Genomic DNA, 18,050 nt, shown 5'->3' with positions numbered 1-18,050 from the left:
CGGGTGGCGCTGAGGTTCAAGAATGCCAGTTCGGATAGAGGATGCAAAGGATAGACTGAGATTGAGGCAGCCAAGCAAGCATGCCTAAATTGTAAACAATAATATTATTAATAAATTCGAAATAAGGGCAGTATAGTTAGCAAATATAATAATAATACAAATAAATTAATACAAATAAATCATGAAAGGGTTTTGAGGAATTTACCATTGTTAAATCCAATTTCACTCCAGGTGCAGTGCTGTGAAAGTATTTGTGTGATAAACCACATTTTTTGCTGAGGTGCAAAAGCGAGAGTGAAATAAGTGAACACCAACTGTGTAGTTATATAGTTTTAATTGATATCAGTAAGAGGAAGTTAAACTATCACCAAAAAATTGTCAGTCATGTGTTGGTATTGTTTCTATGTCATCAAAACAATGTTGGTCCAGGATTACTGACACTTACTGACACCATCACTTTATCAATGCTGGTCATCATGCCCTTTTGCTGCTAAAGTATTTAGTATTTAGTATTTAGTATTTATTTATTTATTGTCATTGTCAAGAACAATGAAATTGCGTTTGGGGCTTCCATACAACCCCCAAAAAAGAAGAAAATAATAAATACCCCTTAAAACCCAAGTGTACATATTTAACCCAGTGTGACTCCAATGCAATAAGACAATCCTTAGCAATAATGTTCGTAGAAATTCAGACAAAGACCTGAGAAACATGACAAAATACAGCAATGCAACCCATTCAATATTATTGTACTGTGAGATATGATATCAGATATGATAGTTATCTATTTAAGAAAGAGGGGGGGGGGGGGCAGGAGGGGGAAGAGAATAAAGATATGATGCACCAATGCAGACCAGTTCATTGCTATTAAGAAGTTGGATATGGTTATTGTCCGTGAGAGGGGGGCAGAGAGTTCAGGAGCCTCACAGCCTGTGGATACAGGCTGTTGGCCAGTCTGGATGTTCTGGCCTGTATAGACCTGTACCTTCTCCCTGAGGGCAGCAGATGGAAAAGGTGGCGCGCAGGGTGATGTTGGTCCCGCAGGATACTGTGCACCCTCCTCAGACAGCGAGTGGGGAAGATATTACTGATCTCTGGCAGACTTGTTCCAATAATTCTGCCAGCTTCTTTCACCACCCGCTGGAGTGCTTGCTGATCGGCCTTGGTGCAGCTGGGGAACCACACTAGAAATCCATACGTCAGAACGCTGCTGATGGCACAGTTGTAGAAGTTCAACATCAGAGATCTGGGAATGTGTGCGCTCCGCAGTCTCCTCAGGTAGTAGAGGCGCTGTTGGGCCTTCCGTACAACTGAGGTGATATGGTTGCCCCAGGACAGGTCCTCGGTCACAGTTACCCCCAAGAATTTAAAACTGCTCACCCTCTCCACCGCCTCACTGCCAATGAAGAGAGGCAGATGGTTGTTATGACCCCTCTTCCGGAAATCTACAATGATCTCCTTGGTCTTTTTGGTGTTTAAGACCAAGTTATTGTCGTGGCACCATGACTCTAGTTGTTGCACCTCTGTCCTATAGTTTGTCTCATCATTGTTGGATATAAGTCCGAGCACCTACTTTTCTATACCTATACTCTAGGGGTGCAACGATACTCGTATCGATATTGAACCGTTCGATACAGTGCTTTTGGTTCGGTACGCATATAAGATAAGATAACTTTTATTAGTCCCACACGTGGGAAATTTGTTTTGTCACAGCAGGAAGTGGACAGTGCAAAAGTTGTGAGGCAAAAATTAGAATACAATGAGAATAAATACAGTACACAACTGTACAGAATAGAATAAAATAAAATACTATATACAGTAGAATAAAATAAAATAAATATACAATAAGATAAAAATAGAATACAAATACAAATACTATATACAACTGAGTTCAGTTCAGTTCAGTTCAGTTCATTTTTATTTCAAACATTTCAAACATGTGCCTTCACAATCATTACAAAATATCATTCCATTATTTGTTTGAAAAGGAGTAGGCTGAAGTATTTACTGAGTAAACTGAGTAAAAATACAACGATGACAGAAAGGATTATTGCACTTAGTATTATTGCATATGTATGGATGTGTGTGCTTAATCAGTTAAAGTCTTTATTATGGAGTCTGACAGCAGTGGGGAGGAAAGACCTGCGAAATCTCTCCGTCCCACACCGTGGGTGCCGCAGTCTCCCACTGAAGGAGCTGCTCAGTGCTGTCACAGTCTGCTGCATGGGGTGGGAGATGTTGTCCATCAGGGATGACAGCTTAGCCGCCGTTCTCCTGTCACTCACCACCTCCACTGGGTTCAGAGGGCATCCTAGAACAGAGCTGGCCCTTCGGATCACCCTGTTCAGTCTCTTCCTGTCCCCAGCAGAGATGCTGCCGCCCCAGCAGACCACACCATAAAAGATAGCAGAAGCCACCACAGAGTCATAGAAGGTCTTCAGGAGTGGGCCCTCCACTCCAAACGACCTGAGTCTCCGCAGCAGGTACAGCCTGCTCTGCCCTTTCCTGTAGAGGGCGTCTGAGTTATGAGTCCAGTCCAGTCTATTGTTCAGATGAACACCAAGGTACCTGTAGCTGTCCACAGCCTCAATGTCCATACCCTGGATGTTCAGTGGTTGCAGTGGAGAATGCTTGTGCCTGCGGAAGTCTACCACCAGTTCCTTGGTTTTACTGGCGTTGATCTGGAGGTAGTTCAGCTGGCACCAGTCCACAAAGTCTTGAGTCAGTCCTCTGTACTCCTTGTCGTCCCCATCAGTGATGAGGCCGACTATTGCAGAGTCATCAGAGAACTTCTGCAGGAAGCACTGGGTGGAATTGTGGGAGAAGTCTGCAGTGTAGATGGTGAAGAGGAACGGAGCCAGAACCGTTCCCTGTGGGGCCCCCGTACTGCAGACGACCCTGTCCGACACACAGCCCTGAGTCCTCACATACTGTGGTCGGTCGGTGAGGTAGTCCAGGATCCAGGTAGTGAGGTGATGGTCCACTCCAGAGTTCACCAGCTTGTCCTTTAGAACCGAGGGAAGAATAGTGTTGAAGGCACTGGAGAAATCAAAGAACATGATTCTCACAGTGCTTCCAGCGGTCTCCAGGTGAGCGAGGGAACGATGTAGGAGGTGAATGACGGCATCATCCGCTCCAATGCCAGGCTGGTAGGCAAACTGAAGTGGGTCCAGTGATGAGCTTATTAGGCGCCGAAGCTGAGCCAGGACCAACCGCTCCAGGGTCTTCATCAGGTGGGATGTCAGAGCCACCGGCCTGTAGCTGTTGAGGTCCTTGGGGTGTGAAGTCTTTGGCACTGGTACAACACAGGAGGTTTTCCAGAGCTGTGGGACTCTTCCCAACCTCAGGCTCAGGTTGAAGAGGTGCTCCATCACCCCACACAGTTGGTCCGCGCAGGACCTGACGACCCTCGAGCTGATGCCATCTGGACCCGCTGCCTTCTTGCCATTAATCCTCCTCAGTTCCCTCCTAACCTGGGTGGTTGAGAGAGACAGGCTGGAGCCTTGTGTTGAGTGTGTATTGGATGCTGCAGTTGGGGGTGGGGGGGAGTGAGCAGGGTGAATAGAGGAGGTGTGAAGTGTCTGAGGTGGAACAGCAGCAGTGGGGGTGGGTGAGTCTGCAGCCGATGTTGCAGACTGCCTCATGGCTGAATCAAATCTGTTGAAGAAATGATTCAGTTCATTTGCCCACCTCACATCCCTCCCAGGCAGTATCGAACAATACACAATTTTTAATTTATTTTATCAACTTTCCTTCTGACGATGCTGTCTGTGTTGAGCGCTCAGGGGATCTGCGCTCGACAGTGCAGCCTAGGCGGAGTAGTCGAACGCAGATTCACTGAGCGCAGGGCAAGCTAGCGAGACAGAAGTTAAACTCTCCTTGCAACATGGCAAATTGAACCTTCCCCACCCTAATTCAGAATCAGAATCAGAATCAGAAAGGGTTTTATTGCCAAATGTTGAGCGGGTTTACAACATTAGGAAATTGCTGCGGTGCTTCAGTGCAGACATATTGTTATAAATTAAGCTTAAATAGACATGAAAATAAAAATGGGAATAAGAATTAAAAGTGCTAAGTAGATAGATAGATATATACATGATATATACATGAGTGCAGGTGGTGATCAGTGCCAAACATGGAATGATGCAGTGAACACAGCGTAGGGTCATGTATTAGTGGTGGGAACAGTCATACGGTTATTGTTCATGTGTTCAACAGCAGAGGAGAAGAAACTGTTCTTTTGAGTTAAAATATATATATATATATATATAATTTTAATAAATGACAAATTAAAAAGGCATGAACATTTTTTTTGTATCGAAAAAATATCGAACCGTGACACCAAAGTATCAAACCGAACCGTGAATTTTGTGTATCGTTGCACCCCTACTATACTCCATACTGGTACCCAGGTTGTTGCACTGTATTTATTTGTATTACTTTATTACTTGTTATTCTGTTTTTTAAATCTGTTTTTTTTAAAAATTCTGTTTCTTCATTATTCTGTTTCTTTTCGCTTTTCGCTCTCTGTACGTAATTTTCATTCCACCTCATGTAAACTTGTGATGCAAATGACAATAAAGCTTCCTTGGATCCTTGAATCAGCATTGCGACTGACCTGTGATAATGTCTGAGCATCCAAGAAGTTGGCTAATTCAATTATCACTGGCAAACCAATGTGAGTAAACTGTAAACTAATCTGGCTAAACTAAATAGCAAACCTAACTTAAAAATGTATTTACTATATTCTATAAATTAATAAAGAAAAAACTTATACTGACTATTTGTTCTAGGAGAGAGTTTTATATAAACAAGCACATATTTGAGGACATTGCAACGTTATGACATTACAACAAAATGATTGGTCAGTACCAATGTTGATCCTGGATTAGCATTATTATACGGATGCAACACCAACACAAGGACATCAGATACACTGTCACTCATCATGAAAAACAGCATGCCAGAGTCATGCCATGGCCTCAACATAAAAGACAATACCTCTTACAAATACCTCTGTCATGAGAGTGATAAACACACAGTGCAACATTATAGATTACAGATTAAGTTACTAAACTGCTGATCTTTTGTCTTGATGCATGCTCAGTCATCCAGGTAATGAAATCCCAAAAAATGGATTCTGTTCATTTGGATGTAACATTTTGAGTGGGAGAAACACTTCGTAACTCATCCAAGTGACTTCTTCAGTCTCAACTGTCTGCAGGTTTCCTCAATCTCAAAAACCGTGCCTTTGCAGAATTACTAAAACTAGCACCACTGGCAAACAGTGGGTTGTGAGGTAGTTTCTTGATCATTAACCATTTATGACTGTCACTGCTCAGTGACAGAAATACTTATGAGCCCCTGAAACAAGCCCAGGAAGTGGTAACAGGAAGAGGGTGATAGATTGTCTGAAGCAGTTAGAACAACTGCTTCAGCCATTGTTATACACAGACACAAATTTTCAGAGGCTTAGAAGTAATTGAACAAATTAGCATTGTTTTAAATATAAGAAAAGTCAATGACTGAAGTCTCTCTCTGTCTTCATATTTCTCAGTAACTTCAGTAAACACATGTTCTGTTGGGCTGAGATCAGGTGAATGGCTTAGCTAGTGAAAAATATCTCATTTCTTTACCTCAAGAAACTCTTGGGTTGCTTTTACAGTAAGCTTTGGGTCATTATACATTTGCACTGTGAGCCACCATTTGATCAATTTTACAGCATTTGGCTGAATATGAGCGCAGAGTATTGCGCTGTACAATTCACAGTTCATCCTGCTACTTCTATCAGCAGTCACATCATTAATAAACACTAGTGAACCGGTTCCACTGGCAGCCATATATTCTCATGCCATAACACTGACTCCACCATGTCTGACAGATGAAGTGGTGTGCTTTGTCACCTCGCAGTTTCAGACATGCAGATTTTCAGTAAGGTCAACAACTTGTTGGACAATGACAGACCTTTTAAAATTTCCCCTCTCTGCACGATATATAATTAAAAAACAAAGCAAACAAAAAAAAACAACCGAGATGTGATTGAAGTCCATACCACAGGCTATACCCAGGGACAGTCTATATTGTGTACCTTTAGGACCAATTGTCCTAAAACTCGGTCACCTATAACACCTTAAAGTTTCTGGCTTTGATCCTCAACCCGTTGGTAGGCAACTCTAAACATTACATCCAGAACAGTTAGTTTCGGTCATTGTGCAAGGGTACTGTTTATTCATGTTACAGCAACTCATGAGTGAATGAACATGGTGCAATAAAAGTACTTTTAAAAGTAAATTTTTCCAAACTCTTACATGTACTTAAATTTACTGGAGTAGGGTTAGGGGTTGCCACTTCAGCATGCAGTGAAATTCTATACTCTTGCTAATAACCTACTAATTTTATTCAGGCGTGTTGCAACAGGGACACATGGAAAAGTTTCCGGACACCGGTCCTCGAGGACTGGAGTTTGAGACCCCTGCTCTAGTCTAACCTCCCTGGTATCTGTCCTAGCCTGTGTAACACAGACTTCCTCCCACCTGTAGGGTTGCAGCAATATCTAATGCGTGCATCACCTTTTGCCCTTAAATGGTGTCAAATTTGTAAGGAAAATGTGAGTTGAGCACCAGAGTTGAGTATGTGGGTTGCGGCCATGAAAAATTTGCCAATAACAAACAGTTTATTTTGCTATTGACACTTGTTGGGTGTCATTTATAGAATTCTGAAAAAACAAGCCACATCCACAATTTAAGATTTTATTCTTTTAACAAATAGGGGCGTCAATAACATGTGGAAGAACAATACGCAGCCACAACAGCCTGGTATCTCAGCCTCATGCTGGTCACCAGGTTGGCCACACACTGCAACTCAGCCAGTGTGTGACCAAGTGCTGTGTTGGTCACTCTGTTAAATGGGGTTGTGTCCTTGTTTTATTTTGTTACATTTTTGGAAGAACCAAACTGCAGGTTCAGAGAGTGTTTCATTTTGCAACAACAGTATGTCATTGATATCTATGATCAACTACTTATTCCAAGACAAAACCAAGTTCCCAAAGGATGTACTAAAATATATTCTGTAGATACCATCCAAGATGTTGGGTCTAAATACCCCCTTTACGAAGTTCTACCAGAGTACTGCACTCAAGCTTGTATCTTTTTCCGACTTCTACAAGTTCATTTTTTTTGTGATTAATATTTTATTGTGCTTTTAGAACACTACAGTCCACTGCAGAGACAGGTTACATCACATAAAAAAAAACATCAGCATAGCAGCAGAACAGTAGAGAATACAAAACCAAAATGAGGGGGGACAAACAAAGCAAGAGAAACAAAAAAACAACAACAAACAAACCAAAAAAAAAAACAAAAACAAAAACAACAACAAAAAAGAAACAAAAACAGCCAGCCTTTGACTATGTGGGTCTCACTGCATGCCACACTCTGACATCCCTGAGAGTGCTTTGTCAGAATTCCAATGTCTGTCCCACTCTAAGTTCTAGTCTGATCCTTTTATTCTGGACAGATATGGATCCCACTTCAGATGGAAACTCTCCACTTTGTTCAGAAGCCTGTATGAGAGTTGTTCTAGTGCAGCGAGTCTCCCTAGTTGAATATGCCATACAGAGACAGGTGGGGTGGAAGGGGCCTTCCACTGGGAGATAATGAGTTTACGCCCCAGCATCAATGCAGTCTGTACCCACTCAGCAGCTTTAGGCGGAGCATATTTAAGGAGTGATGGGTCCCCCAAAACAAATATAGTCTTGGTGAAAAAGGAATATCCCATCGTATGGTTGATTTGATAAAGTCATGTATCTCAGTCCAAAAGATTTGGGTTTTAGGAAAGGGCCAAATCATATGGGTCAATGTGCCCACCCCAGTCTAACATCTCCAGCATTCAGGGGACTGCATGAGGTTTGTCCTATACAGTCTATGTGGCGACCAGTAAATTCAGTGTAGTAATATGAATTGGATTAGTCTCGTTCTAAGTTCCCTGGACACCTTTTTACTATTCTGCAAAATTGTAGTCCATTCCTGATCTGTAAAAACCACATCAAGGTCAGATTCCCAAGCTAACCGGAGGGTGGGTAGCCCTTTACTCGTGCCCTTAACAAGCACTGAGTAATATTTAGAGACTTCACGACCTCCCCCAAAGATTTATTTTGATGTAGCTGAGATATTCAATAGTTGGAGGTGGTGTGGAGGAGGAACCAAAGGTTTTCAGCAATAAGTGCCGGAGCTGCAGGTACCTCCAAAACTGACTCTGTGGCAACTGAAACTGTTCTTTAAGGTCGTTGAAGGACTTGAGAGTTCTCCCCTGATTAGAGATGAGTATTGATAAGATTTTCACGATTCCGATTCCATTTTCGATTCTGTTTAACGATTCGATTCTTTATTCTTTTTAAAAAAAGAGAACACTAAGGTCGCTTAGCTTAGAACTTTGTTTTATATCTTCTCTTTGAACAAGATAGAAATTTAGGAGTAACATGGCCTTACAAACCCAACAGTGAGATCTTAAGAGATCCACAGCCTACGGCTTTTCAATGGGTCACAGGGTCCCCAGGAAAAAAAATTGTAAATGTAAAATAATATAATAAATATAAAGTGTAACATAAATTATTCTGTAGCAATTACACAAGAATATCCAGTAATGTCCCTGCCTACAATTAATCACATTCACTTACCGAAAATCGGGGCCATATGCTGTGGCAAATGGGTGCAAGCCTTTGACCACAAACTTAGTCACTGCTAATATGCTAATATGCACTGTTAGTTGATTATTTACCTGCCGCATTAACGGGAGAGGATGGGCAAACATTACCGCTGCTTCTGGGTTGAGATTCACGAGTCCGGAGCGGAATTAAAAACACGACATTCATTTAAGGTTATCACGTGTTTTGTGAGCAAATGCTTTTGCATATTCGTAGTGTTTCCTCCCTTAAATGAAATATCTACTTTTCAAGTATTGCAAGTCGCCCTGTTGTCATCCATTCTCGTAAAGTATAAACAAACTTTTGAGCGTTTGAGCCGCTTAGGCGCCGTGTTTCCTGCCAGGTAAATGAAGCTCCGCAACATGGTGACGTCATTCGGGGCGACTGGAATCGATAAGGGAATCGTTTGCAAAAATGGCAAACAATTCCAAGGAATTGAAACAGTGGAAACCGGTTCTCAACAAGAGCCGGTTTTCGATACCCATCCCTACCCCTGATACAGGTCTCCGAGAACAAGTATCCCTCTCTGGACCCACAGTCTCCAGAAAAATGGAATACAAGTTCATTTTTAGATAAAATTAAAATTTAACCTCAAGGCCCAAACACAGTCATTTTAACCTGTTTTCCTACCATCAAAATATTTATAAATACATTACACAGCACATTTCGACACCCAGACTGTTGAATGCTTTTATTTTCAAACTTTTCAATCCAGGAAAGCCAAATGGAAAATACAAAGTATAGATTTTATTTGAACAACAGAGTCTGCGTCTAACTAATCAAAAGGTTTTTAACCCATGAAGCAGTTCAGCAAACATGTAACGCAGCAAAAATACACTAAAGGTAGAAAAGTGTTTTAAATAATTAATTAATGATGGAAGACTCACTCTAGTTTACCTGAGTTAATTTATTTAAATTCAGCAAGAAAGGGAAAAAAAATCACTGTGGTGTGAACATAAACCAAAAAGCCAACAAATGGTGTCCACAACCTGAAAAATGGCGCCATCTTGTGGCCTCTATCTGTCCCCGTAATTCCTTCAAAGCTTTGTGAACAAAACTGTCCCCGCTGACAGTTTTGTTCACCTGCAGAACGTTGAGCGGCTTCAGTCGATGACGTCACACGAGAGTCAGAACGCAAAACTAGCAAGGAAACCTATAACGTTCATCTCTGCATCATTATATTTGGATGTAATTGGTGGAGAAATATCAGTTAACACTTAGCAGCGTTCCTCACAGCATTCACTTGGCTTACTCTACATTTACATCGTGTTTTTAAAAAGCTTGCTAAAACGTTTTCAGACAATTTTAAACGACTTTCGACAGTCTGAAAGTTTTAAACCAGTCAGCTTAAAAGTTGGACAACTGTACCGACCAGTTTCCTTCAGACTGTTTTCATAAATCAAATGGAGACAGGAGACGGAGAGCATAACGACCCCATTCGAAGTAAGAGCGTGATTTCTCTTTTCAGTTTTCAGATGGATTATCTGACAGTTTGTTAGGGTTGCAATTGCAATTCGCCCGATGATCCGCTGGCTGCAAGTCGGTCTTTCACGTGGTGTCTTGACTGAAGAAAGCCTCGTTGTTTTGAGTCAAGTGATTCTTCAAGTGTCGCAAGATGAAATTGACGACAATCTTTCTAACAATGAAGAAGAGGCTGATATTCTTGCAGGAGGAATTGAAATTAATCCACCTCAGGAAGAAGAAGGACCCTGGGAAAATATCATAGCAGAGATCCCGGCAGAAGAAATTGAATTAAACCTGGCCCAGCAAGCAGTAGATCCGATAGTGGGAGAAATGAGATGGTTCTGGGAAGACGAAGGGTCTGATAGTGACAACGAAAGTGTCCCTGAAAATGACAATGATGACAGTGACCCTGATAACAGTGACAATGAAGACTCAGACAGTGGACAGGCTGCCCCTGTGTTATTGCCCCCCAGCCCAGTACCGGGGGGTTCCAGGAGGAGACCAAGAGAAGAGGAGGACGATGAAGAGGAAGATGGGAGAGACAGAAAACATTTCAAATGCTGAATTTTGCTGCTGGACACTCAGCATTGCACCCCATCTTCCAATCCCATTGTCCATCTTGTAACTCCTAAGAGACTGAATCTTGGCTGGCCTCCTCTGACCCACTGATTTAATTCCCTGCCACCAGGGACCTTTTTACCCGTGGCACAATATGATTGTGCATACAAATGGATTAGCTTTTCAATACTACCCAAGAACGAGGACGGCTCACACTGGAGCCGACACTGAACTCATCAGTGTCAATCAAACTCATCAGCAACCAGCTTCAGGTATGTTGCTTTGACTGATCATTATACCTTACAGTGATATCACCTATGATTGTAATAACTTGTTTCAGACTGATTCACTGTTTATTAGAATATAATATACATTCTGTTTCTTTCTCCAGAGGAGCTTGCATCTGATAAAAGCAGCAAGGACAAATCCAGGAAACAAATGGTTAGACGGAAAGAGTGAAAGGGTACACCGTGCACAAAGTTTTGAACCTCATTACAGCGCCAGTTTAAGATGGGGTTTTGGTCCACTGATCTGGTCTGGATTCTGCTGACTTCAATGAAGGGATAGATCCTTGCCATGAAATGCAGGAATGTATTCATAAAATATAGTTTGAGTTAGAGTTAATGGCACCAAATGTGATTTAATAGAATGAATGAAAAACTGATGTGTGTATTAAAAACATTGAATATTAAACTGCAAATCTGTCCTTAGTAGTTTTCCTCTGACACCGATGCATAAACTCTACCGGTCAACTCCGTCCCAGTGGTACCCCAGTGGAATATTGAACCGTTTTGGAGCTGGAGCTGGGCCTTTATATCGAGGTATATTGTGGGAGTAGAAGTGTGTTTCCCTAGATCAGGGGTGTCCAACTCCAGGCCTCAAGGACCGGCACTCGAGGCCTAGAGTTGCCTACACCATCCCTGAGCATCTAGAGCAGGGGTGTCAACACACTTGAGTCAGATGATTAGTTCATTCCCAGGCCTCTGGAGAACTTCAAGACATGTTGGAGAGGTAATTTAGCCATTTGAATCAGCTGTGTTGGATCAAGGACACATCTAAAACCTGCAGGACACCGGCACTCGAGGCCTGGAGTTGCCTATCCTGACATAAACCAAACAGCCAACAAATGGTATCCACTACCTCAGGGGTGCCCAATCCCGGTCCTCGAGAGCTACCGTCCTGTAGCTTTTAGATGCATCCCTACCCCAACACAGCTGAATCAAATGGTTTGATTACCTCTTCAGCATGCCATCGTGTTTGGCAAAGGCCTGATAACAAGCCATTCATTTGATTCAGCTGTGTTGGAGTAGGGATGCATCTAAAAGCTGCAGGATAGTAGCTCTCGAGGACTGGGATTGGGCACCCCTGCACTACCTGAACAAACGCGCCATCTTGTGGCCTCTTTCTGTCACTATATCTCCTTCAAAGCTTTGAAGTCTGATTTAGGAAAAAGCCCAATTTTATCTGCTTTGCTTTGGTGTAGAAAGCAATGAAACATTTTCCAAAGTCATGCCCTTTAATTCAGAAAAGCGCATTACAAACATAAAGTTACTAAAAATGTGACTCAGAAAATTCACAAAAAATAGAAACAAACAAACAAAGCCCCAACATAACAATAACAGGATCGCCAAATGTATACTGCAGTTGAAGCACAGTACTGAACACCAATAAATAGTATCAATAAATAAATAGTAACAGCTTAGAATAACAGTGGCAAAACAGATCAAGCAGAAAGGTTCTGTTCTGTTTATTTTAAATCACTACAGTATGAAGCAGAGCTCACATTACCTGGAAGGGCGTTGCAGAAAAGTGGAGCATAAAATTCAAATGTAACTTCTGTATGTTTAGTCTTGACTCTTGGAGCAGAAAGTAAACCTTTTGCAAGTGATCTGAGAACAGTTCAGGGTAGCAGCTATTGTTAAGAGATTGGTGGTTGAAAGAGGAGTTAAAGAAGCCATGTATGTCCACTGTGAGCGACCATTTTTTAATAGAGGCGGTGGTTTACGACACCGTCTGCCATCTATAATCCAGTTTTGATATCCCTTCCCAGACGCCTTAACGCCCACTCACATCCTGGGCCATCTGACCTCAGGAAATCACATGATAGGGTGGGGCTAGGTTTCACAATGAGCTCACCCGAAACCTTGGCTGATTGTGACCTACACCCATTTTCACACCTTGGCTCATGTGATTAGGTAGAGGATCATTAGGGGGTCCATTGTCCCTCTCGGTGGGTTACTCCCACAGATCTTAAATCTGGGACTCTCCACCATTGGACCCTAGAACTGAAGAAGCTTCTCGGATGAGAGGTGAAACGTCTTCGAGGAACTTAAAGAAGTCCAGACGCTTTTCTTTCCAAGCTCCTTAGAGTAAAAAGACAAGCTTCTTATGAATCCTTAGCTTTTTCTTTTAGGAGTCTTTAAAGACACCACTTGAGGTTTTTTTCTCTTTTTAAATCATGCCAAGACATGACCCCTTTAAATCATTATTTAGTGTCAAGATGAAGGTAAGACTGATTTTATAATTAGAACCCCCCCCCCCCCCACACACACACACACACACACACACACACACACATGTTCCATTTTCTTCATCTCAAACTCTATCTCGGTCCAGTGAGCTCTGACTTCACAGTAAATTAGAATCAGGTTTTAAGTTGTATCTTTATTGAAAACACAGGAAACAAATGCAGCATCTTCCAAAGTAATATTTACAATAATATTGATATTTACCCAGAGTACAGTTGTGTTTATGCATACAAATAGCAAATCGCTAAATATTTATGTTGAACCATATCTGAGTCATCATTATTACCGGAAACATTCCAATATTGTTTCAGTGCTTCTTGGAAGAAAAGATTAGACAGAGAGAGACGGTTACATCTGTGCAGCATGTTGTTCAGCGTTTTTTATGCAAGGGGTGTTTGTGGACGTAGACAAAAAGCAGAGATGGGTTAGATGTGTGTGCTCGTGCACTAGCCTGTATGTTTTCTGTAACATAGCTTTCTTAGCTGTGTGTATGATAGAAGAAAAGCAGCAGGTAGACCATCCATGACCAGGAGTTCTTCAGAAGCAGGCTTACAGCTGAGCAGCTGAGAATATTATCTGCCAAAGAAGAAAAGTGGGTTCACACAGACCTCTTAATATTTGTCTTCCCCTCATGCCCACTGCTTCAGATCCACCCATACATGCGCACTTGCCAGTACACTTACCCTTCTGAACAGTGATGTTTTCACCCTGCCCAGATATTTTGCACAGGAAGGTGGTGTTGTCTGAGAGTTTATCTCTGAAGTCGGACAGCGTCATTCTGTAGCCGACGGGCTCCAGCTCCTCCACTCTGCTTTTGTCTTTGAACAAGTTATTTGCTGATTCACCGGACACATTGGTGTTAATGGTCTCCTGCCTGGGTCCGATAGACCACGAGAACTGATAGGTGTTGATTTTATTAGGCTTGGGCTCGATCAGACAGTCTACTCTCAGTTCCTCATCATCTTCCACGCACACGGTCATACGCTTAGATTTTACTGGAATGAGCATCACTGGGACAAAAAACACAAAATTACATACTTTGTGAAGCAGTTTCAAACCTAAGCATTCAAGTGCTTTTTTCCCTCCTCGACAGTAATATTTCCTAAAAATGTTTCTCACCTCCCAACACTCCATATACAAATAGAGACTTAAGCATGTTGAAAAAGTCCCATCCACCTTTAAACAAAAAAAAAAGAAGAAAGAGGAAACCTGAGGACAAAGAAAGAAAGAGCAACACATAAATTGTAAACAAGCTTGCAGTGACGCATCAAATTGTATTATGATCTCTGTGGGTTGGGCTCTCTGGGTACATATGAGGTCAGGTTGGGTGAGGTCATAACAATATTTCTAGTATGGATTTTGATTTAAAAAACAAAAACAAAACAAGGTTAAAATGCTCTGTCCTCTGCCTACATCCACAACTTGATCCACCTGGGGCAAAATCTAATGATGATGCAGAATAAAAAGAGGATGACACAGTTCTGGTTTTCCCTTGTTTGTTTAGCTAAACTGTTTCTCATGCCTTTCCAATTACATTGAAACACTTCATATTTATCATTATCACAAGCATTATCATTTTAATCTTAAAGGTTAAAGCCTGTTTATCTCTGCTCGCAGCTTTTGCCTCCCATCATAATCTGGGTATTTCCACAGTCTTGCTCATCTAGTACCATCCAGTGACCCAGTCCTCACATATAGTCCCTGAAGGTGCAGATGAACATCTTCTTGGGGTCTTACCTCCTGCCAAGGCTGAATGATGCAGCAGCTTCTTCCTGCGTGGTCTCGTCTGGCTGTGGAGCTGCAGGAGGTCACCTCAATGTGCTGCACCGCAAAGCCCGACAAGTCTGAGAAGAGATGGAGCAGCACAGAAATGTGGAGGGAGAGTGGGAGGGATGATGGTTGAAGAGAGAGTGCTGATTCGTCTTTCTCCTCTGCAGTGCCTGACGAAGGACATCAGTGGGCAGGCTGTCTATGCATGGAAAGGAAAAACTCAGTCATCATTTTTACCAGCACAGTGTGAGGACAGTGAGTCTCCTCCTCTGGTCATCTCACTTTTCTCGTACATTCTGAGTCCTCTCCTCCTAATTTGTCCTTCATTTTGTTATCTTGTACTCTCTGTCTGATTTACTCTTCTGCAACATTAATGACTTTCAACATGATGAATAATTCTTTTAAGTAACAAGAATATGACTATAACCTTACTGTACTGATCAGAGGTATGACACAAATTATTTTGCAGTATAGAGAGAACACACACACACACACACACACACACACACACACACACACACACACACACACACACACACACACACACACACACACACACACAGGCTAGAAATTTCTAGCACCAGTTACAGTGACTCAGGGTCTCCATCCAGAGGCCAATTCAAGGAATTGCACAGACTGATGCAGATTTTATATAGTGCGCTTCTAACGTGACTGTGCTGGGTTTCCTGTATATGGACTGATATAGAGACTGATTTGTGAAGGGCCCTGCTGGGCACGCTATATTAAATTGCCACAAAGTAGCTACAAAGAAATGTAAAACAACTGATATTAGACACATAATGTCATACAAAACACTGGCAAAACACACAAAACAACAAAGAAAAGAGTAAAAATGATCCAAATGAAACAAAAAGTGATAAAAGTGGGACAAAAAATAGGTGCAAATGACCACAAAGCTACAAAGATTTGTTACAGATGCAGAATAACCGAAGTGAGACAAAAACTGTGATGCAAAATGAGCAGAGATGGAAAGCAATTAAAAGCAAGTAACAAAGTAACTACGAAGACATCAAACTAATATTAGAGTACAAAAATAAGTTTAAAGAGATGTAAAATGATCCCAAGGTTACACAAAACGTGAACAAATACACAATGTGAAACATAACTCTTTAAGTGTGGGTGTCCTCAGTCGTTTACATGTTGGTTCCCATGTTCATTTAATCATCTGTGTACATATCAAATATCAAAAGTACTGTGTAAAAATGACAATATGGAAACCATCTGCATCATCCACAGTCTGATATTCAGAGAGTAAAAACATAAGGAAACTTCTAATCAAACTTCTAACATGAACATTTTTTTTCGATACTTTTTTACTCTCTTCGCCTGTTTTCATGATCACATGGGATTGTGCAGTTCCCAGGCTGTAAGAACACATCTGGACAGGTTGCTTGTTGCTCAGATGATAACACTGGCAGATTATTAAAATTCATACTATAGCTATAGTCCACTTACAGCTGCATGAGCTGAAAGCATTGACCTCACAGGACAGTGCTGCCTCTTTCCCTTAAATTTTCAATTGCATTCTCAGTCTTGCTTCCTTATATGCTGTAATGTTGTAGATTCAATTTCGGGTGCCTTTCTGGAGCTGCCCTCTGCAGCAGTCACCCTGGACATACAGGCAAGGGTTTAATACTTCATTTTGTAATCATTTCACCGTGATGCAGACTAGTTCATACAATTAATGTTATCATTAAATAAAATTTGTTAAAATTAGTTTATGTCATTTTCTATAATGCAGGGATGGGTATTTCAGCATATTCACATATGACAGGAAACTATTGAGTCATTTAGTCTTTCACATTCTCGCCATGAATTACTAGGATTTAAAGCAGTTTATTTTTTGATCTTGTCTGATATAATGCTGTGCAAAACTCTTAAGCCACCCATCATTTATTTATTATTGCACAGTTTTAAAAAACTTCTTGAAGGACATTCAAAGCTTCTTTGGATATTTGGTTCCTTTTGTCTTCTTCTCTGTCAAGATGATCCCACAAACTCTAGGAGTACTTTTGTACATGGATAATTCCACCAATTTTGACATGATATCCAACACTACATCCAGACTCAAACAATGACAGAGTCTCCACTATGCTTTACAGATGGCTGCAGACATTCACTGTTGTACCTCCCTCCTGACCTCCTCAGTAACTGATGATGATTTAAACTGAGAGTTTCAAATTTGGATTAATCACTCAATAAGACCTGCTACCACTGATTTTCAGATAAGTCCTTGTGGAACTTAGCACACCTGTTTTTTCTCCCTGTTTCCCTTCTTTAAGAATGATTTCTTGACAGTTGCCTTAAGATCATTTCTGACGAGGCTTCAGTGAACAGAAAATGGATCTGCTTAAGGTCCAGATGCATCCAATTTGTAAGGACACGTTGCATGTTGAGATGTACCAAGTTTTTGGCTAATAGCTCGTCTAAACTTATTGATGTGAAAATACAATTTTGTGTCTGTTAAACTATGATATCTTGGCATTTTTTTGTAGACTTGACTAAAGAAATGAGAAACAAATGATGTGTTTTTGACAGACAGTTAGTAACAAAATGCATAAAGTTGGTTCTTTGCTAAGTTGCCTGTTATGTGTGGACACAACGCTGGTTCATCCCCTGAGTTAGGTGCTTTTGTATGGTTGAACGATTCATTGTACAGTACATGGACTGGATTAAAATGGGTGAAAAAGAAGAAAGACTTTAGAAGAAGTCTGCCTTCTTAAAATATAAATATATATTTATATACATACAGGAAAATATAAAGTAAAATAAAGAGACAGCACAAATCAGTTGGAACATTTTTTTCCTGCAAAACCTAGGCTCCATTATTATTAACTGATTGCTTAATTCAAAAGGTAGCATACAGTATAGACTACAAATGTAACTGTGGCTGTATCAATGTGTGCGGTTTCAGCTCACTGTTAAAGGAGGGTTGGCAGGGGTAAGTCCCCCCGGACCACAATTGCTGAAGCTCTGCTTCTGTCCGAGCGCTTAATTGCGTCAACTGA

General features: G+C 41.3%; 1 protein-coding gene across 2 annotated transcripts; it reads right to left on the bottom strand.

The window, feature by feature from the left end:
• Nucleotides 1-13,367: 13,367 nt before the first annotated feature.
• Nucleotides 13,368-15,120, bottom strand: LOC146700128 (uncharacterized). 2 transcript variants are annotated; one of them, XM_085471381.1, is made up of 4 exons: nucleotides 14,989-15,120; nucleotides 14,371-14,460; nucleotides 13,935-14,261; nucleotides 13,368-13,827 (listed from the first exon to the last, which is right to left on the bottom strand). In XM_085471381.1, the coding sequence occupies exons 2-4, from the start codon at nucleotides 14,405-14,407 to the stop codon at nucleotides 13,730-13,732; spliced, it is 462 nt and encodes a 153-aa protein (XP_085327507.1). In that variant the 5' UTR covers nucleotides 14,408-14,460; nucleotides 14,989-15,120; the 3' UTR covers nucleotides 13,368-13,729. The 2 variants fall into 2 exon arrangements, with proteins under 2 accessions (XP_085327507.1, XP_085327508.1); XM_085471382.1 differs by having other exon boundaries at nucleotides 14,371-14,427.
• Nucleotides 15,121-18,050: the final 2,930 nt, after the last annotated feature.

Source organism: Copadichromis virginalis, linkage group LG10 (assembly GCF_057382275.1).
Source record: "Copadichromis virginalis isolate Kocher_CV1m ecotype Utaka linkage group LG10, C_Virginalis_male_GT1.1, whole genome shotgun sequence".
Taxonomy (NCBI): domain Eukaryota; kingdom Metazoa; phylum Chordata; class Actinopteri; order Cichliformes; family Cichlidae; genus Copadichromis; species Copadichromis virginalis.
This window is presented reverse-complemented; position numbering and strand designations above follow the sequence as displayed.